Genomic DNA, 24655 nt, shown 5'->3' on the forward strand with positions numbered 1-24655 from the left:
AAATAATTTTCTAAGCATGAAATACATTACTGGAAACATTAATACCTATTAATTCAGTGTCCAGTTACAACTGCGTACACTTTTAGCTAGTAACCAATTCTAAGAATATTCTATAATCAATTCTGCTTAGCAAGATTATTCTATGCTTAGTAAATTTACTCTTAAGTAGGATTTGAAACTTTGCATGGTGGATATACGATATAGAAAGGTTTGCGGTAACATCATGTAATGACTATCTCTAATGAGCTGGGGGTGGTTCTGAAAACCAACGGTTAAATTTACTCTTATTATAGGCTGAGATGAAATTTAGAATTGGGTTACCAATTTATGCTCAGCCAATTGTTCTGTGCTTAGTAATTTTTTTGCCTACAGGTTTGAATAACAATTGAGTCAATGAGGGAAACAGCACATTTTTGCTAACAGGTTTTGATGAAATTGAGCCAAGGGAACCAATTTAAGCTTAGTAAACTGTTCTGGCTTAGCAAATTTTTGCTTTCAGGCTTTAATAAAGCGGAGCCACTGTTACAACAAATTTTTCAAGCAAATTATTCTGTGCTAAGCAGATTTTTGCCAACAGCCTTTGATTAAATTGAGTCAAGGCCACAAGTTTCTGCTAAGCAAATTTGTCTGTGCTCAGCAAGTTTTCACTTACAGGCTTTGATGAGATTGAGCCATGGTATTAATGTTTATGTTAAGGTGCTTTGGGGATTTTACAGATGCCAGATGCAACAACGCAATTATTTCTAAATGCCAGATCATAGTCCGAGGCCAAGAAGTGCAGTTCACTACAGCAACCAAATGCGCTAAAACAATTCCCCTCAGATTTTTAGTTTATTGTGTCATTTCAGACGTAGTCTCATCATGTCAGAAAGAGCATCCTTTTTATTTGGCAAATTTATAAAACGCTTATTTTTTATTAATTGCAGGCGAAGGGCTGAATTAAGGGTACAGTGAAATAAAAATAAAATTAAAAGAATAAAAGAAAGATAAAAGTAACATCTACAAATAATTGTTGTTCACCTTTCGTTTAATTTCCAGAAAAAATATTGTGATTTTTATTTATTATTTAGGTCAAATATTTGACTGAGGCAATTTGAGTAACAAGCAAATAGTAATAGGGACAAATTTATGTTAAATTTAAAAAATATTGCAATTAAGCTTTTTCATCATGACTTTTACCATGGCTTTATTCAAGGTAATGCCCACCCTTAAACACATCAAGTATTTATTTCCATATTTTCACATTTAGTGTTCACTCAAAAACCTTTAGTATCTGGAAATTTACAAATATTTGACAGTTCAAGAACAACATCTACCTGGCAAGTAGACAAAGACATTGTGTGACTGCAAACCACGCAAATGTATATTGTGCGTTAGAACAAAATTATGAAAATTATGGACTTGTTCTCAAGAAAACATCCAGACTGCAATTTCTCAACCACAGAACAGTCTTCCATTTGCATCTAAGCATCTCACTCTGTAATAAATGTTCAGGATTTGTCCATCTATGTTCAGGATTTGTCCATCTATCTGTTGACATGCCACTTAGAAAACCCTCATTGCAAATGCACTGTATGTACATGGCTAGAGGGTGTGTGCACTGAGCATGGCGTTCAATACATTTGTACGTACTGAATATTCATGAGGGGTCAAAGTTCATGCATGCATACACTGCATTGAAGTATCACAGTGTGTGCATAATAATCAGAGGGTTTTTCACTGCATTTCACATAGAAATGAAGGAACAGTAGAGTCATACAACACAATAATTACATTTTTGCATACAGATTTTATACTACATTCATTGGGTGGGCATAAACTTAAAATTTGTTTATTATTTAATTTTTGTTTACAATGAACTTTTACCACCATGGGTTCAAGTATAGACAAGATCAATCGGGCGCCTGGCTGCCCACATCTCAATAAAAAGGGTTTTTGTCTCTTATGACACATAAGAAACCTCTCAGGTTGCTTGTGCGGAATCACTAGCAAGAGATTTCGGAAACATAATATTTGAAAACTGTGGCTGTTAGTTGTCCTTTGCACTGACGCCCGATAAACAATAAAAGATAGATTGACAGTCGGCGATCCAATGTATAGATGCCTCCAACTGATGATGAGAGCTAGGGCACCAAGACACATACTGGTGGTACTTAAAGGAAATTTGAAGTTGCCACTGGAGTATCTCAAGAGCACAAAGGCAATTACCATCGGGCAGACATGGAAGAAATGGCCTTTTTTGCCTCTGTGAAGTATCAGGCCAAAAGCAGACTTATTGATTAGAAGCTTGTAACGTAATGTTTAATAATAATAATAATAATAACACGTTTTTATATAGCGCTTTTCACACCCGGAGGGCGTCCCAAAGCGCTTCACATTATTACACCTGGTCACTGGGCCTTAAACCACTCCTTAAACCATCTCAACTCCCTGGTGGGGAGTATGCAGCCTGTGCAACATTAATATGCGCTACTCGGCTAAATCAATCACAAGAACCATCTCTGCCCTCACAGGTACCCATTTACCCCTGGGTGGAGAGAAGCAATTATAGTTAAGTGTCTTGCTCAGGGACACAAGTGTCACGACCGGGATTCGAACCCACACTCTGATGAACAGAAGCACCAGAGCTTGAATTCGGTGCTCTTATCCGCTCGGCCACGACACCCCAGATGAAGGCCAAACCAGTAACAAAGATAAACATATTTATAACGGTACACGTGCAATCAAAGAAGTCACCAGTGACAGTTTCAGCTATGACAAAACAGTCCCCACCGTCATTTAATTTTTATCAAGACCATAGAATCCCGTCGACAGCAGGCACCAACTTTTTCTGTGGCTGTCACAGCATTCACAAAATGGACACCATAAAAAATTTGAATCTCTAAAGCCATTGAGATGAGAATGAGATGAGGACAAACTTTTATTGATTTCTAATCAATGGCAGCATTTCAAAAGATCTTTATTATAACAAGGAGGCTTTCTCAGATAGAAATTACACAAAGGTTTTTGGGGGTCATCACCCAAGCAAGCATGATTAAGCTCAGATTTTTTTGGGAGACTTCTTGGTACTTCTCAGTTCTAAAGAGAACTATCCTATTTTTAAAATTTACTACCTTGGCAAAAGGTAGAAAATCAGCTGGGACTACTAATTTAGCTACTAGGATAGTTATTATTTAAATTTACACGAAGTGAGTTCCTACTAGAGGCCCATTCACACGTCGTGTGAATGCTATGTATGCTACGAAATTACCCGGGTCCCGTGTTGTTCATAACACAGATCGAGACCTTCTCCAAAAAATCGCATCGTTGTTATAATCACGGGGAGCCATCGTCTGAACCGATGCCTACGATCGTAATGCGGGGCCGCTGCGTTGACACGTGAAGAACTATGGAGGAAGAAATGGGCGAACTATAGCATGCATACATGTACATGTACATGTATATGTATATCTGCTTAACGCTGGACTACGATTAGATAACCCTCTTCCCGCAGCCGCCGGGAGGAGAGTTACGTTAAAATATTCTACATTTTATTTATGTGACTTAATTGATTTCAATGAAACTGATTTATTTTGTTTACATGTGTGTGTGCGTGTCGTGTGAATGCTCGCTAAAAAATCGCACGCGGTAAAGGTGACAGACGGCTGGCGCCCTTAGCCAGGGACCCGCGTTTGCAGCGCTCGTGTGAATGGGGCTAAGGTCTCGATGTTTAGACTTGCTTAGGCTTGTCATCATCCGGATACAGTCTCTGACTGTTACTGGTTGTATCACACCTGAGTACCGGCAGTATAAGCTTATAATGGATTTCATTTTCTTTTTCGCAGGATTCCAGGAAGCTTACTTGTATTCAAGAATTTTTTGAACTTGTACAAACAACAAAAACCTGGAAAAAACAGCATCGTCAATCATAGTTTGAATCAGGTTAAATATCAATTTAACCCAATAAGTCAAGCTGGGAGATCAATTTCCTTTGAGGATAATCAAAATAAAGCTATATTCATCCTTGATCAGTTTAGCGGAATAGACCCCTTCAAATATTTGTATACCAAATGATTAACCCGATCCTCTTTATTGAGTTAAGTCACTTTCAGGTATGGTGCAGAGAGTTCCAGCTGTGAGTACACTGCTCTTAAACAGCGTGTCTTAAAAGAGTCACTTTGCCTTGGATCGAGCGAGTTGGTCTATGAAAAGTGTTTGAAAACGTGCATTATGGTCTCAGAATCCATCACTGAAGTAACCTATCTTTCTGAAAGTTTGTATTTATATACTCAGCGCCCTTGTTTGGTAGATATGTACGCTATTATAAGACTTTGATATGATAATAATAATAATTATTCATATTATTCATATATATTGCGCCCATTCCATAAAATGTACACAAGCACATAACAAAAAATAATATTACTTATTATCTTGTTAGAAAGATGTTTTAAAAGTTGAGTACAACGGTCCACACACATATACGCCTGGAAATTGCATGGTTTTCTTTTTACTCCAATATAACACAGTCAACCAATTTGTGGAGACAAAATTTGACTCCACGAATTGCGTGCTGTGTTAGTTCACAACCTACATTGTAAAAGGAAAACCAAGCCATTTCGAGGCATATTTGTGTGTATCATTATATTTAACTTTTAAAACATCTTTCTAACCATATGAATTTTACAACAAACGGATTGCAAATGCTTTTCATTGACCAATCCAAGGCAACAAGTCCCTTTCAGGTATTGTAAAGACCATGCATTGAATTTACACAGTAATTTTGCACCCATTTGTACACAGTGGAGGGCCATGTCCTTTGAATGGGGTCAGGGGTATCTTTATACAGGGTTTATATACAGAAATTTCTGTCTGACTGTTTCGCATCAATCAAATCAATGTACCAGGGTGCTATACAGTTCAGTATGCTATACAGTCCAATATGATATAACTCTGTACACAGTCAACCCTCTTACTGTCTGACCATTCAATGCCATCTTATCAACTTTGGTTTTTAAAGCACTGGACACGTTCGGTAATTGTCAAAGACTAGTATTCTCACTTACAAACATTATATATATATGCATAAAATAACAAACCTTTGAAAAATGTTGGCTCAATTGTTCATCGAATTTGCAAGAGAATAATGAAAGAAAAAACACCCTTGTTGCTTTACTTTGTGTCCTTTCAGATGCATAATAAAAGGCTTTAGCTGAAGTCTTTTATTATTTGAGTGAGAAAAAATGTTGTATTAATATTGTTTTTTGCAGAACAGGGCGAGATTTGCGAAGATCCGCTCGATTTGCAAGCTTACAAGCACTTAGAATAACCCTGATTTCTTTGCAACTAAACAAGGTTTTCTCTGATTAAGTTATACATGGAGAGAAGTTCCTTAGAAAAAGGTAACAAATAGAGTAACAATGGCAAGACCCACGAATGTCATCTAAGATTGTTTGTGAACAAACAGCGCAACAACTATTTGCATAATTAATTGAGTGTGCATGTACGTATTTAACGTGTACATTTTAGAAGCAGTTTGTACACAGCTCAGCTCTACATGAACAAGCAGGTATTTAAAAAAAAATTGTATATGAAGTCGCCGAACACACAAGGCCCGAAGGCCACTTCAAGGTGTGGCCTACTGTTTTTTTTTTTCCAGAGGCCGTTGCCACCAGGGTTACCCCTATTTACAGTCCATACAAATGTATTGTATGCTTGGGTATCATCAATCCGGAGCCTGGTTGGTAAAGGTATATATATGGTACACACAAAAAAAAAAAAACGGGTTGAAAAAGCAAATGTTTTAACAATCAGGCAGTGGTAAAATGTGCCAAGAACGCTAGTGACTAAATGAAGCCATTTAGGATTCTAAAGCTCTTTATAACACCCCTTGCAAGGTGTTCCGCCTGCTCATTGGTTTAGAGCGTGTCACATGACATGTCTTAGTTTTGCTAGACTACGGTCGTGTGATAGTGCTCGGGTTTGCCATGCGCAAGTCCGAAGGCTAGCACACGGCGTGCAGTACCCAGACGTCTCTTGCGTGTACGAGGATGATAAATTAATAGTCTGTAACCATTTGAGATTGCACGACACGACATGCAACACAGTAAGTAAAAGTGTTTGCAATCTGTATTCGCGTCGTCCGTGGATTGTAGCATTCAGGTCTGTAACTTAATAATAATAGTACAGTATTTAGAAATGTTTGGGTGTTATAAAACAAATGTTGACTGCTTTTACTCGTGCAATGGTTAAAAACTATGACTCCCTCGGTGATCCCCGGAGCGTTCTATTTTCCCTTGGCTTCGCCTCGGGAAAATAGAACGCTACGGGGATCACCTCGGGAGTCATAGTTTTAACTATAGCACTCGAAGCAGTCAATGTTTGTATACTATCACACGGCCTTGAACTTCATTATTGAAGGGTCAACGCAATTTTCCTCTGGTAAGGGCCACTTCTATACGTAGGAAAAATAAAAATTGGACCAAAATTTTGCAAACTGCACCACAGCAAAAGCACATATGGCACTTTGACAATTGCTGTGGGTGCCGTGGGCTATTTCGAGGCCTCTACGTGTACTATCAGTTCTAATAGAAATCTTGCACCTTGACTTAAGTATTCATAATTCAGTAGCCATTAGATTAGAGTAAATTCAGTAAAACAACATTTGAAAACCATTTTTATATTTAAAAAGATACTTATTCAAATGAAAATCACAAGACCACTGGACTTGTTTCTTCTAGAGCTTACTGGCCAAACACTAAAATCATATGCCTTGTTTGAGCCCTGCAGCAGTTAACGCAGTGACCTACATGTGTATGATGTAAATTGCTCTATGTTGTACACTGAACCTTTTGAAAGTATGAATAATGTACATTTATTATTGTGGGGAATTCTTGTGAATTGACCAAACGAACCCTACCCAGAGTGACAATGACAGTCTCTTCGACAGGCGAGACACACACACAAAGCGACAAAAAAAGTGTAACACTTATTTGAACCTTTTGAGCGCAATCTTGCAAAGGGGTTGGCCCAGTTGGAGTGAATAAAGGTCTCTTTAGTGTATTTTCTTACTTGACAAAACCTACTAAAGTTAGATTGCAAAAAACTTGATGGCAGGTGACAGGGCTTTTTCCATTGCCGCTCCCCGATTATGGAATAGTCTACCACCCAAACCACTGTTACAAACCAGACACTCAAAAAGTGTCCCAGCCTTTAAACTGGTTCTCAAGAAGACACACTGTTTCCACAGCATCTTTGTACTGTCTTTTTTTCCCCTTTTTTCTTCATGTATCCTTTGGCAATTTTAGCCCTTTGAAAATCATTATTACAGACATTGGGCAAATTATAATGTCTTCTGTTGTTTTGAAACAGCATCATCAGTAAAAATTCCTTCCCAAGCAGAAATAAAAAAATATTTGGGGGCGACAATCAGGCGATGCATTTTAAACCACATTGTTCGAATTTCTTGAGTACGCACATGTGTGTCTGACTAATATTGTGCTGTAATGTAATTTCTCAACACACATTACACGGAACATATACTTTACAAATCAACATATTGTACCATAGATGGTTGTATGTAAATTGTATCATGTTTTACCTTTTTGCAATACTTGGGGCATTGGTTTGTAACGCTCTAAACCTTGGAACCCATAAAACATTCTCCAGTACACTGTAAATTTTTAATGGCAAGTATGGAAAAAAGAAAAAAAAGAAAGATGGCTACACCTTCAGCATTGTTATTCATAGCAAGTTATTATAATTTTGTCCACAAGGTAGGGTACGATTATTTATGCACAAGCAATCCCTATAAAGATGCATGTATAACAGTATAACATGTAGTCAGGTTCTACTGTACAAAATACACACTACACAATACTCTGTATAATGTATAATAACATTAGCTTTGAGATGGCCCATAATATACACTCATAAAAGCACTATCTCAAACGGGGGCACCATTCCCCCGCTGGGCACCGACTACACTCTGACCTAGCCATGATCCAACGGTGTTGACGTCTCATTACGATCATCATCATGTTCAGTACGTACTCCATACAAGTTAATTATAGTCAGGCTTGGGAATTGAACTTCTCCGGCGGGTGGCAAGGTGGGGGGGGGGTAGGAAGGAAGGAAGCAAGCACGCAGCTGGAAATCGAGGTAAATATTACAAATCAGGCCGACTATGTTTGATCATCAAGAAGTGGTCGGTAACGGTGGCCGCTATTTTTTTAGGAAGTGCGGCTCAGGTTTTTTTTTTTCTTGGAAGGACGAGACATGTGGATTTAATTAAATTTTAGTGTCTCGGAAGGTGCTACTGTGCGACTCCTTTTCTGTGTTGAAAAAGGTCACTTGGTTTCGAGCTTGACTCATTCACAGATGTTCGGCAGATGGGGACATGTGTTGTTTTTTCTTGTGATGGACACTTGCCAATGAAACTGTTGCAAAGAGTTTTGTATATTTAGAATAACCACAACAAGAATCAAATATGCTATATACACAACGATTTTTCAGGCAGACCACACACTCGTTATTTATTACCCAGACCTGATACTTTATGTACAAGTACGCACATGGGTAGGCAACTGCTGCCACAGTGACTCGGTGGCCCTTTAAAATTTAGGTACAAATTAACATCCAATTTGTTTTTTGTTTTTACCCAGATTGCTCGGCCACGACATGCCACAAATAATCTTTGAAGAAAGACATGTTTAACGAACAAACCATTGCTTTCTTTGAACGAAAGGTCATGAAACCTTAAGGAACATACACTAACAATAAATTCCTAATAAGAGTGATCTTCATACGTAGCAAACAAAACGAAACAAAACGAAAAGGTTAGTGAATTAAGCTCTTCCTGTCAGCTCCCCAATGTTGAGAAGGCAAACTATTGTGAACAAAAACTGAAGAGTTCTTTTAAAATAAACGGAGGTTTTGCTACAGGTCTTCTTTCCCTCAGAATCAAAATTTTTTTTGTGATCTTTGAAAAGATCTAACATTTTGCTAGATTCTGGAGCAAGTTCGAAAGATTGCAAAACACGATACTTTGTTTTTCCGAAAATCTAATCACAGTTTAAATTGGGTGAGGGGAAGGGGGGGGGGGTGATAATGGCTGAGTGGATAATGTTGGGAAACAGCTACATTGTCAAGTACAAATGTACAAAAATGTACAAAAAATTTAAGTTTTTTTTTTCTTCTTATCTGAAAGGGAAATAATATTTAGCATTATTGGTTGGACAGTTTTATGTAGCCCAAGCAGGGCAAGTTGGAATTGTTTTTTTTACTAGCCCATAGCAGTGTTTACTAGACAACATCCGCCAGCTAATGTTAAGGGTGATCCCTGACACGAGTAAACATTATACGAAGCTACTGTCTCCCCATGATCTGCTATTTTCGTGATTCAAAGTTGCGTAAAGATATGGCAATCGCACAGCATTGGTAAACAGTATTGTCTAAAGGCCCACACTTCGTGTATCACGTGTACCACAACTTATATGTAAAATAACAACCCTGTGAAAATTTAGGCTTAATCGGTCATCGAAGTCGGGAGAAAATAATGGGATCGGGAGAAAATAACGGGAAAACCGCACGTTTCGCCATGTCATGACATGTGTTTAAAATAAGTCTGTTATTCTCGATATCGAGAAATGATAATTGTTTTAAGGTTTTCTCAAAAAGTAAAGTATTTCATGGAATAATATTTCAAGGTAAGTCTTTCACCATTACCATTACCTTTTGCTTACCCAGTAGCAGAAAAACAGGCGTAACAAAAGTGTTTTGATAAAGAAGTTTTGACAGCCCGTGTGCACGTCCACAATGGCTTTGCATTGATGCATCACTTAGCCGCTTACCAAAAACGCCAGCAAGAAAGAGTGCCTTTTGCTTTGCTTACAGTTAGCAGTTTTTAAGAAGAAGAAATTCTGCAAATGGCTTCTCAGTAAGCAGAAATCTGCTTACGGTTTATAAAAAAAGTGCCCATGTCCTGGCACTATTATTGGCTCTGGTCGGAAATATTTAGTTTAAAGATTATAATATTTAAAAGGCTGGAGAACTTGACTAACACAAAATAAGCCTTGCTTAATCAGCATGACATTCCAGCCCAGGTGCAGAACAAAACAAATCTCAGGTCTCGCTTGTTAATTTTCTCTCTCAACCATGTGTTCATTACCCACGTACATCCTTCATGTCAGGATCTCTTAATAAACATCTCATTATGAATGTAATATTAGATACAAACAAACAATAAATCACTACAACCCAGTTCTGGTTGATGAACCATACTGTATGTCAACCCACAAGCTATTCATTCGCTTATAAATCTTACAAAACAGTTTTGCGATTATTTTGTTGATTTTTTTTTAGTTCCATTTTTGATTTTTTTTTTATAGGCCTAGCCATTTGTTTTCCCCAACAAAACTAGGACCTTATAATTTTAAAGAAATTCCGGAAGTAAAAAGGGAACTTGTGGTATATCCCAAATAATCCCCCAATCAGAGAAATCCAATCAATTTTATTCTTTAAGTGTTAGGTTTATTTTTGCTACCATTCTAGGACTTTACACTAAAACGAAAAATAAACATCGCACAGCAACACAGTTTTCAGAATGGGAAAGAGGAATCTTGAGGGCACTGTTGCGACCTGTTTTTGGGGAGGCTGCCATTTGTAGACACGAGTAAACAATTATGTATGATCAATTAATTATCACTACAATATATCGACAAGAAATACAACAAAAATGCTTTGGAATATTTTTCGCTTAGCAGAGAGCTATAAAACTGGATTCTTGACTCACCTCATTGTGTCTCTTTTGTAGGATCATGTATTCCTGTTTCATCTCGGACTCTCTGTACTCGTGTCGGGCCACTTGAAAATGTAGAGAAAACAAAAAATTACGATTTGCATTCAATCTCTCTCATCATGAGCTCGTCTTTGAAGAGATCCAGTTACAAGGAGGAGAGTAAATATGCCTATGATTCATCTCACGGGCAAGACATGCAAGTATTAAAGGCACTGGACACTTTCGGTAATTGTCAAACACCAGTATTCTCTCTTGCTGTTTCCCAACATAAGCCCGGTTCATACTTCCTGCGAATGCGAATGCATTACCAATATTGACGTCACATATTGGTAACAAATAATTCGCTGCAGTTGTACTGTGCTCAACTTTTGCGAAACATTCGCTGCAAAAAACAGAGTTGTGACGTCAAATACTTATCACATTCGTTTCGCAATCCCATTCGCAAGAAGTATGAACCGGGCTATATATATGCATTTACATAACAAAACTTTGTGTGCTTTAAGATGTCCATAGTAAAAGGCATCAGCTGTTGTCTTTTATTATCTAAGTGAGAAATTCCCTCTTTCTGAAAAACTATGTTACTTCACAGGGAGCCGTATCTCACAATACAGCTCTCCATTGCTCAATACCAAGTAAGTTTTTATGCAACAATTATTTTGAGTAATTACCAATTGTGTCCAGTGCCCTTAAACCATAAATAATAAAACTTGTTTGTTAACTTGTTTGTTAGAAGATGAGCGGAGTGTAAACCACACAGAGCTCCAGACATCTCCTTAGGATTCTTCAAAAGTGCATGGCAGTCTGGACCATATTTAAGGATGTTTGGCAGACGCATGCTGAATTGAAACAAGGTCTTCGAAATGTTTTGTACTTCATTTACAAATTTATTTAAGCATTAATTTTTTTTGCTACCCTTTATGGTAGTGTTTAAAACCCAAATTATTGTGTGAACCCTAACCCTCCCCAAAACAACCACATTTTTTTTTTTTTTTTTACATATTTGTCAAAATTTGGCTGAAGTCTTTCATTTTACCGACATTGCACTGTTTTATTTTTGAGTCACATTTTCTTATCAAGAAAGGGGAACTTCAAACTTGTGCAGCTGTTATTTTTACAAGACTTTATTTTAAGTGGTTAACTTTATTATGACAATAAATGTAAAACTTATCATAAGCCCATTATCTTGCCGGCCAAGAAATGGAATGGAATCGACACAGGTCACTGTTCATAAATAAGGTATTTAGAAAACATCAAAATCAGGGACGAATTTAAAAGGTTGATGTTCAATGTTACTTCCAGATTTGCCGTCACATTTAACAGATCTTCAATCACATCAGAACTCCATTTACTGACCTTGATCGGCATAATTCTTGACCTTTAAGGTCATCTGTTTCTGTGCGAGTTCCAACGCCTCCTTACGTCCCTGAAGCGCCCTCTTCTCCTGGTCATTTGCATCCTCATACTCCAAAAATTTCTGTTGAAACAAATTTGTTACAAAATAAATAATAGCAAATATAATTTTACACATCAACATCAAGTAATTAACCATAATGGAACCTCTTCAAAAATTCTAAAAACATTTATATATCGCCATAAAAAAATTTTTTTTGAAGGAGCTAAAAACAGTTACATGAAATTAATAATATTACACTTGATGTGATTTGGAAGAGCGTTTCATTCTTTTGGTCCATACCAAACTTTTGTGGCATGTCGTGGCAAAGCAGCTAAGAGCACCGGACTCAAACTCTGATGTTTCTGGACAGCAGAGTGTGGGTTCGAGCCCAGGTCGTGCCATTTGTGTCCTTGAGCAAGATACTTTAAAACCACGATTCTTTGCCCTGGAGATGAGACGTAAAGCCGATGTTGGTCTCATGTGTTGTGTAATAAAGAACCCAGTTTCACTTATCACTGAGAGATGAGATTTGTCGGACCTGGTGTTTTCTGGCAGTGGCTGCTGAATACATCGCAGGCCGCAGCACCTTGTAAAACCTTATGACATGGTACGTATAAGTGCTACATAAATTGGTCTCACAATCAAAAATCGTAAAAACCTGTCGAAACAGGTATCTGTTCAATCGCCTTGAGCATCTTATCGCTACAATATAAAGGACAATACTGTATTATATTATTTTCTTATTATTTAGAAAAACAATTCATTAAATTGGAGGATGATATTGGCAGGAATTATAAATGGGGATTCATCAATAAGTGGTCACAATATAACAGGATAGAAACAATATACATGTCAACACGTAACAACCGCGCCATCACAACAATAAAACCTTGAACAAAAATGATAATTACGTCCAACATGTGCACTACTTGACCCGTTGGCATTATTATGAGAATGCTGAAACAGAAATGGATCTACATGTAACGTACATAGTCAGTTGTCCACTTCAACAGAACATGCACTGGCCATCATTAAAAACACCGCAGGTGATTTTCGGAAAAACAGTCTTGTACAAATACAAAGATGCCGAGTTGAAGCCATTGGACCCTTTCGGTTCAGACAAAAATAAAAAAAGTTCACAGATTTACAAATAACTTACAGGGTTTACAGAAGGCAATGGTGAAAGACTTCCCTTGAAATATTAGTCCATGAAATGCTTTACTTTTTGAGAAAACAGCAAAACAATATAAATTCTCGTTAACGAGAATTACGGATTTATTTGAAACACATGTCATGACACGGCGAAACGTGCAGAAACAAGGGTGGGTTATTCCGTTATTTTCTCCCGACTCCGATGACCGATTGAGCCCAATTTTTCACAGGTTTGTTATTTGATATAGGAGTTGTGATACACGAAGTGTGGGCTTTGGAAAATACTGTTTACCGAAAGGGTCCAATGGCTTTAAATGGCATCATTTGCCAGCATTGATTTGATGCATCTATCAATCACATTACACATTCTATTAGAAACACGTTATCAAGAGTACAAGAGGCGAGCTGTGAACCAACTTACTGGCAGAAAATAAAAATCAATCTAGCAACAAGCGCACATTGTAACAACACACACAGTCTACAAAACCTCAGTCCATTTCACTACACAACACAGTACAGAAGCTGCTTTTTAAAACAGGTGTTTACATTCAGGGAAAAATATTGTGTAAATTCTATTCGAAAGCCTCATTGTTATAAAGATGGTAATGGCATCCAAGGCCTGTATGCTTAGTTTTTGAAGGGCAAGGGCACCAAGGCATTTTCTCATTGAAAAAGGGCATCCTATGAGGACTTCTTTAATTTCTACTGTCGAGCATTTCAAGGGGCAAGGCAATCACCAGGGGGCATGGAGGCAATCACCTTCATGATCAGGTCTGCATCCTGCGAACATATTTTGTCTGACCTATGTTGACAAATTTGAATCTCCAATTATTGTGTAATTTCTGTCTAAAAGCTTTTTTGTTTTATATAAAGATGGTAATGATACGTGTAAGCATGCTGCAATTATTTTGTCTAAAATGCCCTCGTTGGTAAGAAACCACTAAAAGTAGGCCTTTGAAAAAATTTGATTCGCCAAAACTCACCTCAAGCATGTCAAGGCGAGTTTTGGAGATTCAAAACCCACAGAATCCAAGATTGGTGTTTTGCAAATTATTGCCCTTTTAAAATGGCGAAAAATTATCATCAAATTTTATTCCAATGCAATTCAGACAACAAATGCTTTCTTGGTTACAATTGTAATGGAATGCGCATCCAGTTACATGTACACATCATCCCTCTTGAGAATTTGTTGTAAGAGAAACCTGTGAGAAAAAAAAATCAAATTAAGTTTCCCGATTTCAGAAAGGATTTTATGTGTCGTTTTATCAAATTATCGTAGAATTGCGATAGAGATGACATGAAGTCATTGTACAGTGCTAAATGAAATTCATGACTGGTCTATTTAATGAAATTTTTCAGACTATTTCTACTTGATTAAATTCAGTAACAGACTAAAGTAAAAGTGCTCAGTACTGAGTCGGGACTGTTTCGCACTTGCACTGGAAAAATAAATACAAATATTCACATCAATGAAGAATGACTCTATTTGCCTGATCACTTTAGGGTTTGGTCTAGAAGGGAAAAAATAAAATAAAATTAGATTTCATGACCATGGATTCTGAGTGCATCTTAATACACGGTCAATTTATTTGGACTGGAAGAATTTTGCGTTATTGAGAATATTGAGTACATACTTTGTGCTCAGCTCAGCAGACTTGCAGTTTACTCAGTTAATTCTCTTTGTTTAAATTAGGGAAAAAAGTAAATACTAATTCCTATTTTAACGCACAAAACATATTAAACATAATCCATTCAATGCAAGGTAGTCACATGATGTACGCCCTACCCATTTGAAGTGAAATGTTACTCAAAATGCTTTTAATATCAAATTGAAAGCTGCTATAAAATAGTGTTCTAACCAAAAGTCGTTACTGCCTTAATTTTATGAGTGATTACCAAACGAAAAGGCCTTCCTTTCCCTTTAAAGACAGTGGACACTATTGGTAATTGTCAAAGAGCAATCTTCTCACTTGGTGTATCTCAACATATGCATTTAATAAAATAACAAACCTGTGAAAATTTCAGCTCAATTGGTCATCGAACTTGCGAGATAATAATGAAAGAAAAAACACCCTTGTCACACGAAGTTGTGTGCTTTCAGATGCTTGATTCGAGACCTCACATTCTAAACTTGAGGTCTCGAAATCAAATTCGTGGACAATTATTTCTTTCTCGAAAACTACGTCACTTCAGAGGGAGCCGTTTCTCACAATGTTTTATACTATCAACCTCTCCCCATTACTCATTACCAATTACGCTTTTATAGCTAATAATTATTTTGAGTAATTACCAATAGTGTCCACTGCCTTTAAAAGAATCTCAGCATCCAACATCAATGCAAGAAAGACAGCAAGAGGAGAGATAAAAATGAAAGTAAGAAAGAAGAGACATTTTCTGATGGATCGGATCGATGGAGGAGCATCTTATTTCACATTCTGAATTCTTTGACCAATGATGGCCACCATTCCTCATCGACAGTCGACACCTCTTGTTATTGATTTTGCTCTGAGCTAGACCTTTCACTAATTGATGCGTCAGTGTGAGCTAACAATGTTCTGGTAATAACTCAAGATTTCTTACTGTGGATTCATTTTTGTTTTCTGTTCCACTGGTGATTTGTTGGGGGGGGGGGCTACTAACTGCCATGCAATTTTAGCATCAGGCCAATACATAATTATTCTGATTATTTACAAAAATTACCCAAATTACAAATGAGATACTCTTTACAGGAGATTTAACCTGTTAAAGCTTGGTTTTCTCTCATTTCAATTCTGGTTTTGTACAAAATAAATTGAGCCAGGCGAGGGGTGGGGGTTAAGTAGAGGGTGCAGACATGTTGATCAAATACATGTGTGTAGCCTAAAAATGTAGTTGACACAGAATGTCATAGATTGGGGATTGGACTCCAAAAACATTCCAACCAACATTTATTGTGGGTGGTGGCGTCAGGGGAACTGGGTCAATCGAATCTTCAGATAGTATGCCACTGTAAATTAAAACTATGAGGTAGCGAAACACTTTTATTTGGTGAGCAAATGACTCCTGCACTGCTGGAATTGACTTGAATTACAGGCCACAGGTTTACAGTAATCAAGTTCATGATATTCGCTAATTTATGCTAAATCATGTAAATGGACTTTTTTTTTTACATCTTAGGTTTAGACTTTAGCTCAGGTGAAACAATGTCAATGATAAAACGATGAAAGACACACATCTCTGACATGTGGTGCACAAAATGGACCAATGACTCAACGAGCAGTCTTCCATTGACCTCTTGAAGAGGATGCCTCTTATCAATGATGTTGTGCCAGTTTAAAGGCAGTGGACACTATTGGTAATTGTCAAAGACTAGCCTTCACAGTTGGTGTATCTCAACATATATGCATAAAATAACAAACCTGTGAAAACTTGAGCTCAATCGGTCATCAAAGTTGCGAGATAATAATGAAAGAAGACAACACCATTGTCACATGACGTTGGTGCGTTTAGATGGTTGATTTCGAGACCCTCGAAATCAAATTCATGGAAAATGATTTCTTTCTCCAAAACTATGGCACTTCAGATGGAGCTGTTTCTCATATTGTTTTATACCACCAGCCTCTCCCCATTACTTTTCACCAAGAAAGGTTTTATGCTAATAATTATTTTGACTAAATACAGTTTCCACTGCCTTAAAGGTAAAAGGTATTTATGCCAGAGCAGAACTTTGCATAACATCCCAAGTTTCAATAAGCACATCTTGTTCAAGGAGATCATTTCAAACATCTGGATTGTTATCTGCAAATCAGCACACGATGCTCGGTCCTACTACTTGGCATCAACTCGCTGACTTGCCACACACCTTCCAGATGCGCAGCGGGTGTGAATTCTAGTGTTAAGCTGCAGGTTGCAACAAAATCTGGACGACCATCAAAAGGCTGAAAATTGTTTGTTGTTTTAAATCCAAACATTCTGATTAAATTTAAACTTAAATTTAAATACAATTAGTTGCAATTGCATGGTTAAGTTTAAGTGGAGTTAATCACAAGTGTATAGAGTCTCAGCATAGCATGGAGGAAGTGAGTTTATTTATTTACTTAAAGTCACCTGGAAATAGAGTGTTTTTCTTCAAACGTTAGAGTATTTATATGTTTATGAACAATACAATAATTTTTTGAGTAATTGTTTGTAACGACTTAGTTTTAGGTTTAAAAAATAGGTTAAAGTTGTTTGGGGCTGACTCCGCTTACCCCTTTTGTGACATCAATCGAGGCAGACTTTGCCTCGATCTAACATTAAACACACGTAGGAAAAGTTTCCGTATGGCGCCACCACTTTTTCATTTGATATGAAATAATATAGTATCTAATTTACCTCAATGAGATATCCCTTTTTGTAAAAATGAGTGAAAAGGTGGTGGCACCATACAGAAAGTTATCCCACACGTACATGTAAGTACTATGCAAGTCCTAGTCGTGAGTTTGTACGTTTAAAAAAAAAAAAAGTTCTTGCATGTCGACCAGATCTATTGCTGCTGGATGAAGCAAAACAACTAAAGATGGGGTCGGTTTGCAAAGTGGTCCGGTCCGACGTCTTTTCTAGCGCTGTGCAGCAAACACTTCAAGCCGTTGTGCTTCGAGAATCCGGACTACACCCACATTTCGACATTATAAAGAGAAAATTTCTTTTCTAAAACATGACGCCATCCCAACAAATTTTCCAGATGGTGGGAAGTCGAAGAAGGTACCTGAAAGACGTCACGAACCTACAGGTGCGTTTGTTTAACGTGAAAAAAAATTGGGTATTGTTTAAACTTTGAGGGCATGTTTCTAGCTTGCGCAAAGCGTCAATATCTTGTGTTGGCACTGAATGCGATTCACCGTGCTGGGTAATCCGAGTGGACCGTCCGCACAGCAGCCATACAGTGCGTGCAGTCTGCTCTGTGACCATAGTTCTGTACGTGCGGGGCCAGATTACAAACAGCACCTTCTTGGGACAGGCCTATTTTTAAATGTGTACAATAAAATGGAAAGTAATTTTTTTAAACCTTGGTTAACTCAACTGTTTATTCGTATTTTATTTATATTCCACTCATCAAACCACGTATTTTAGTGACAAAAGCTTTATTTTGACAAAATACCACTTCCATGTGACTTTAATGTAACTCCTGGTCAGACTCGGAATCCAAACCAAACAAAACATAATATTTAACAAACCTGTTCAGCTTGCTTGCGGAGTTGCTTTTCCCTCTCGTACTGTGTGATAAGTTGCTCATTGTCATCTTTAAGAAGTTCCAACTCCACCTCATAGTCCTTGTTTTCAGCCACAGTCCCGTCAAGATTTTCCAGGACACTGACGACAAGTGGCATCAATTCTTTGACGACGTCTTCGTCGTAGCCTTTGATCATTCGCTCAAATTCTCGGTAGATGCTCGAAGCAAGAGCCTGCACCCGCTCGGACATCACGCTAACCCCGCCGTCGTCGGCTGTGCCGTACACGGTCTCGTCGTCCATCATGGCTACAGTTTCTGACCCGCCAACGGGAATCACGACCGAGAGGGTACCTCAAACTATCTTCCTGCGATCTCTGATTGGAATACACTCTGCGTTTTGGTGGAAATTTTGATAAAAATCTGGTGCTTTTAACCTCGATTCACACGCCTTCTTTTTGCAATCATCACATATCCATGTCATTGGCTCTTCACGGGTATCCACCGTGACGTGTCATTGCTTTGTACAGTGCGAGGGGGTTACCATCTAAATCATGTGACGAATCTGCAGCAGCCGTCGAAAAAGGATCCAGAGAGAGGAGGGGTGGAGTCAAAGGGGCGTGGACAGACTTTAAGGGGAATTGAAATGATTTCTGCAGTCGAACATTCAGATGGATGGCGGCAAAAATGGCAGCATTTGTTCAGACGAGGTTTTGCAAAGCTCAAAAATTTCCCCGAAACAACAACAACCAACACTGTAGGCCTAGCATGTCCCTCATTTTAGTCGTTGTGTCCGATTGCCTCCCCCGGGTGGCGGGGTGTTTAGGGTTTTAAAGACGGTTTTACCGTTTTTTCAAGTTGTATTCATGTAGTCTACCTTCATCATCCCGGACTTCACATACTTTTGACAATCTTTTCTAATTCTTCTTCCATGGACAACCACTCCGGAGATAGATGAGAGACCGTTTTTCTTGAAGTGCGCCCCCAATATTGCAACCAGTCAGACAGGTGGTAAAAACCATTGATCTCCATTATAGTGGAGATCAGTAGTAAAAAAAACCTTTTTTTTTGCTCTATGAAAAATCCGAGTGCCTTCGGCGTGTTTGATTCTTCAATGATAACATCTTTCTTCCAAGAATTTATGATTTGACGTATACAACAACAACAACAACAACAACACGAACAAGTGAGAAGAACAACAAGAACAAGAACATAATCAACAAGAACACTAGAAAGTTAAAAGAGAAAAACAACAACATATCGAACAAACAAAAACAAAACTTGATCAGCCGGACTGTTTTCCGACGTGGTTGGTTATGTAATCCCGTATGACACAGTCGCACGACAATAAAGAATTCCAAACAGAAAACTGTATTTTGTTTCCACAATGAAGGGTTTTTTTTATTGGAGAAAGAGACTATGCTTAACAATGCTTTACACTGTTATCCAAATTAGTAATAAGTAACTTTGAGTTAAACAAGACTGTTTTAAAACTTATATGTAGAGTACTTCAAACAGTATGTAGTTGATAAACAAGGAAAAACAAGCTAGGAATAAGGTTCAAAATATAGGCCTTATAATTTACCTTAAATTGTTTATCATCTGCTCAGCTATTTTTATTATTTTTTTATTGTTTAGTACTTATAAGCAGGTATATACAAGGGTTCGGGATAAAGTCGTTCTAGAAAGGGAAGTCATTCCTAAACCAAAAACTTATATAGGTCTTTTTACTGCTTTTTCCTCACACATTACGTATCTGTTTTGATGCCTTGATTTTGTACACCTGAGCCCAGTTTCACAAAGCACAGAATTGCCTATACAAACAGAGCCATTAAATTGTGTACAGGGATTTTTTTACCACAAAATAGTAATATGAATTTATAAGGTTTCTGCACAGTAGGCCTACGATAATGATGTTTTTGAAAAAAAGATAACTTAAAAAAATTCTCTAGTTCAAGAATACAATTGCAAAAAAAACGAAATTGGCAATTCTTCTGGGCGGGGGGGGGGGGGGGGATGTTTTATATATCAATTGTCGCAATTGTTTCAAATGAGCATTTTTACCCCTGAAAATGAACAAGTCTATGTTCAATAAAATTGTTAAACACCTTTCTCAAGTAAGCCCTATTGTATCAATGTAATTAAATAAGACTTTTATTTAATGATCAGTTTGTAAAACTGATATAACAAGATAATTTAAAAACACTACTCATATAGTTCATAGAAATTCTGCCCTTTGATGGAGCAGGTGTCGTTTTACAAAAGTCTTTAGAATGATGACGATGAATAATGTAAAGCTAAATATTTTACACTGACATTTTGTCTGCGTTTCGATATTAATTGTAAATATTGTGTGACAAATGTCAATGTAAACATACATTTAAAAATATAATCAAAATACAGAACACAAACCATTAACTACCTCAGCTTGTCATTAAGTCTTAAGTTCTGTAAAAATGTTGATAATTTTGTTACAAATGTTAGGATATTATTATATTCGCCAGTTATTTTAAACTTCAATCTTTTATTTGTATAATAAGTTACATTGCAGTAACAGTTTAAACAATATACACGTGGTTATGAAAAATGAAAACTTCCTTTAGCACACTCAATATTATTTACATCCATTTTTACAAGAACATACAAACTCGTTGTCTCATCTTTAACAAATGAAACTAATTATTATTACTTCACGCACAAACTATGAATTTTATTTAATATTCACATAAATCAATAGATCGCATTGGGAGGAACATACTGCTTTAAAGGCAACGTACACGTTTGGTATTAATTTGTCAAAAACCCGTGTTCTCACTTGGTGTATCCCAATAAGCATAAAATAACAAGCCTGTACAAATTTGAGCTCAATCGGTCATCGAAGTTGCAAGAAAATGATGAAAAAAACGCCCTTGTTGGACGAATTTGTGTGCTTTCAGATAGGAATAAAAGACTTCTAACTAAAAGTCTTTTATTATTGTAGTGAGAAAATACCTCTTTCTCAAAAACTACGTTACTGCAGAGGGAGTCGTTTCCCATAATGTTTTATACTATCAACAGCTCTCCAATGCTCGTTACCGAGTCAGTTTTTAAGTTAATACTTGTTTTGAGTAACTACCAGACGTGTACCTTCCCTTTAATAAGTCATAATTCAGTACAGCTGAGCGAAAAATAGAAGGGGGACCAGTCACCTCAGCCAATGTGAATTACCGTGTGTTTGGAGCTGATAACAAATTTTGACAATGATTGTGTTTTCTTTTCCTTGGCAACATTATTTCGTGTCTCGCAAGCCACTCACATTCCGAGCCAATTCACAGGACGTGAAATCTCAAGAAATTCCCGGGAATTCTTTGTGAACATGTTTTACACTTTCATGCCACTTCACTGGGCAAGATTAACACTCTGTAAGCTATGTTAACTCTGGGTTATTTAACTCTATCCCCCGAGCAGGGGTAGATCTATAACCTTTTCCCGGGATAGGTGTGTTCCATCTGCAAGGATTAGCAAATTCAAAAGATCGACCAAATTTTGGCGGGAATTTCCCGGGTAATTTTAACACAGTGAGAAACGGGCGGTCCTATTTTTTTTTGGCGTGAAACGTATTTTTTTAATTTTTTAAAATTTTTTAATCAAGGATGCATGGCGCGCCATTTGAAAATGAAATAGCATGGCGGATGGAAAATATACACTGTTCACATCAGATTTCAAATCATACAGAGCACACTTTCTAAGAAAATATTGCTGAACAATTTAAGCGAAACTAAGACGGACACCAGTTATATAAAATGGTATTTTTTGTTTGCTGTGATGCTGGTTAGCGTCCCTGTGCTTAGCAACTTTTTCTGCCTTTGAAACAATAAGCAGTTTTATGAAGTTACGCCCTAATACGAGATTGTTTTGAAATCCCTTAGGACTAGGCTTAAATGTAGGCAAAAGGGTATTACTTTTTAGGCAAAATAAGGATTTTACATTTAAGTACCAGAAACCAGGAAGAAAACTTTGACAAGTCACAATAAACTGCAATGACAACATCTCGTAAAATAACGAACTTGACGGAAAAGGGACGTGAATAAGACAAACAAGTGACGTCATCTTTCCCGTACATTGTTACCACACTCAACACCTTGTAAAAGAAAAATGTAATATCAATATCAACATAATTACAAGCTATACTAATTGCTAGCAAGTTTGATAATAAATATATGAATGATTAAATACTGAGTTACATTAAGAAATGAACTGTCCTCTAAATATTGGGGAAAAAATACATAACTGAAACTACCATTCAGAACTTGTTCAAATTAATTACAAGAAAATGAAAATTTTTGCCAGAAACAAAAGTTGTTTGTATGATCTAACTGAAACGGGTACGAATTACAATATAAATGAAGATTATTATTAACGATTATGAACACAACAAGGTAAAAGAAATAAACATCAACGTTGAATCGAGGAAGGCCAACAGGCGATAAAAATAAACCTGGTGAATAATTGCTGGAACTGAAAAATCTGTTTGAGTAACAACTGTGAAACGCAGGGAACGAGGGAGAAAATCCCCTTAGTTTACCCTATCCCATATTCTATGAAATGTTTAGAACACAAGCTTTTTATGCTTCACTTCATCAGGGCCATCATAAAGAGAGCTCGTGGATGAGACTCAATCAATGCGTCACCCGCCAATGACCAAACATATTCCGTGCAGGTTCGTGGGGGACGGAGCTCCGAATGCTCCCACGAGCACTCTCAAACGAAGGCATCAGTTTGGTGCGAAAACCCCCATTCAGAAAGTCTCACGCGATACTATGAATGTTCCCAAAAAAGTTCGTAGAAGTTGGATTACGAGACATGTAACTCTACAAAAAAACACATCCACTCTTAACAGTGATTTAAATTTTGCTTTGATGTTAGAATATTAAGTATAATTTTCATATGATCTAGAGTATGACCGATGTCAATTCGTAGCAACAGTATTTATTTTTTAAAGATGGGAGTAACCATGTCGAGTGTGATCCTCTCCGAGTAACGCGGGAGAGAACGTTAAGTACTGTCCAGAGTGGTGTTGATTAGCGCCCTCTGTTGCCTCGGATGCCTCATGCGTCTCATCGTCGTCTGCTCCTTGGTGTTGGTGCGAGAACGGAGGAGGAGGGACGGGAGGAGGTGGGGTTTGATTATAGAACATTACACTCCGGAGGCAGGTTTGAATCTCCTCCCTCAATGAGCCTACAATCTCCATCTTCATCTCCTCGAGGTCTCGCTTAGTCATCATCGCCCCCCGGGATGAGTCGCTCTTGTCCCCATCACCAGACACCGTGAGGAACACCGGAGCGGACGGGTACTGTGGCGTCGGGGCGTGCACCTCATTCGATGAGCTATCTGAGCTGCTGTTGCGCTGGCTTACGGTGCTTGCACGGCTGCTGGAGCGTTGTTGATGACGGGCTGGGTTGTGTGGTGAACCGCTGGTGTTACTGACAATGTGTAGGATCTCGTGTTTGATACTCTTCATGTTGGCGTGCTCGCGAGCCTCTTCGCGCTTACGGTCTTCTCGTAATTCATACCTGATGGATAGAAACAAGTGTAATAAAGTATCGAGGAAAGTTTTCTTATAAATGTAAATTAAAATAAGGTAAGGGCAAAACAAACTGTTCATGTTGGACAAGTTCAACAAATATTTTGTTTAGTTAAACAAAAATTTGAAGCTTGGTCCGATACGATTCGACAGAACCTTTGAAACAGGAGGTATTAAAGGCAGTGGACACTGTTGGTAATTACTCAAAATAAGTATTAGCATAAAAACTTACTTGGTAACAAGTAATGGGGAGAGGTTAATAGTATAAAACATTGTGTGAAACGGCTCCCTCTGAAGTATTGTAGTTTTCGAGAAAGAAGTAATTTTCCACGAGTTTGATTTCGAGACCTCAAGTTTAGAATTTGAGGTCTCGAAAGCACACAACTTCGTGTGACAACTCCGACGACCAAGCGAGCTCAATATTTCACTGGTTTGTTATTTTATGCATATTATGTTGAGATACACCAAGTGAAAAGACTGGTCTTTGGCAATTACCAATAGTGTCCAGCGTCTTTAAGCAAAGGTTTGTTTCAAAGTGGAATAAAGATTGCGAAAAATGCACCAAATAGCCTCTTCGATTGG

The 24655-nt window shown here is 37.6% G+C and overlaps 2 protein-coding genes and 1 non-coding gene across 3 annotated transcripts in view; 1 reads left to right on the top strand and 2 right to left on the bottom strand.

Annotated features, from left to right (window-relative positions):
• LOC139935716 (C-Jun-amino-terminal kinase-interacting protein 4-like) overlaps positions 1–19023 on the bottom strand; it is a 68670-nt gene extending 49647 nt beyond the window's left edge. Inside the window, exons 1-3 of the mRNA XM_071930260.1 lie at positions 18518–19023; positions 12131–12251; positions 10772–10842 (exon numbers count right to left, since the gene is read on the bottom strand). Coding sequence (XP_071786361.1) covers positions 10772–10842; positions 12131–12251; positions 18518–18817 — 492 coding nt within the window. The 5' untranslated portion in view covers positions 18818–19023. The remainder of the gene's footprint in view (positions 1–10771; positions 10843–12130; positions 12252–18517) is intronic.
• Positions 1925–2056, top strand: LOC139936770 (U11 spliceosomal RNA). The gene has a single exon (XR_011786024.1). It is a non-coding gene; the product is annotated as a U11 spliceosomal RNA (small nuclear RNA).
• Positions 19024–20529: 1506 nt separating the features above from the next.
• LOC139935956 (transient-receptor-potential-like protein) overlaps positions 20530–24655 on the bottom strand; it is a 37985-nt gene continuing 33859 nt past the window's right edge. Inside the window, exon 8 of the mRNA XM_071930621.1 lies at positions 20530–24062. Within this exon, the coding sequence (XP_071786722.1) occupies positions 23486–24062 (577 nt within the window). The 3' untranslated portion in view covers positions 20530–23485. The remainder of the gene's footprint in view (positions 24063–24655) is intronic.

The sequence above is a fragment of the Asterias amurensis genome, chromosome 4, assembly GCF_032118995.1.
Source record: "Asterias amurensis chromosome 4, ASM3211899v1".
Taxonomy (NCBI): domain Eukaryota; kingdom Metazoa; phylum Echinodermata; class Asteroidea; order Forcipulatida; family Asteriidae; genus Asterias; species Asterias amurensis.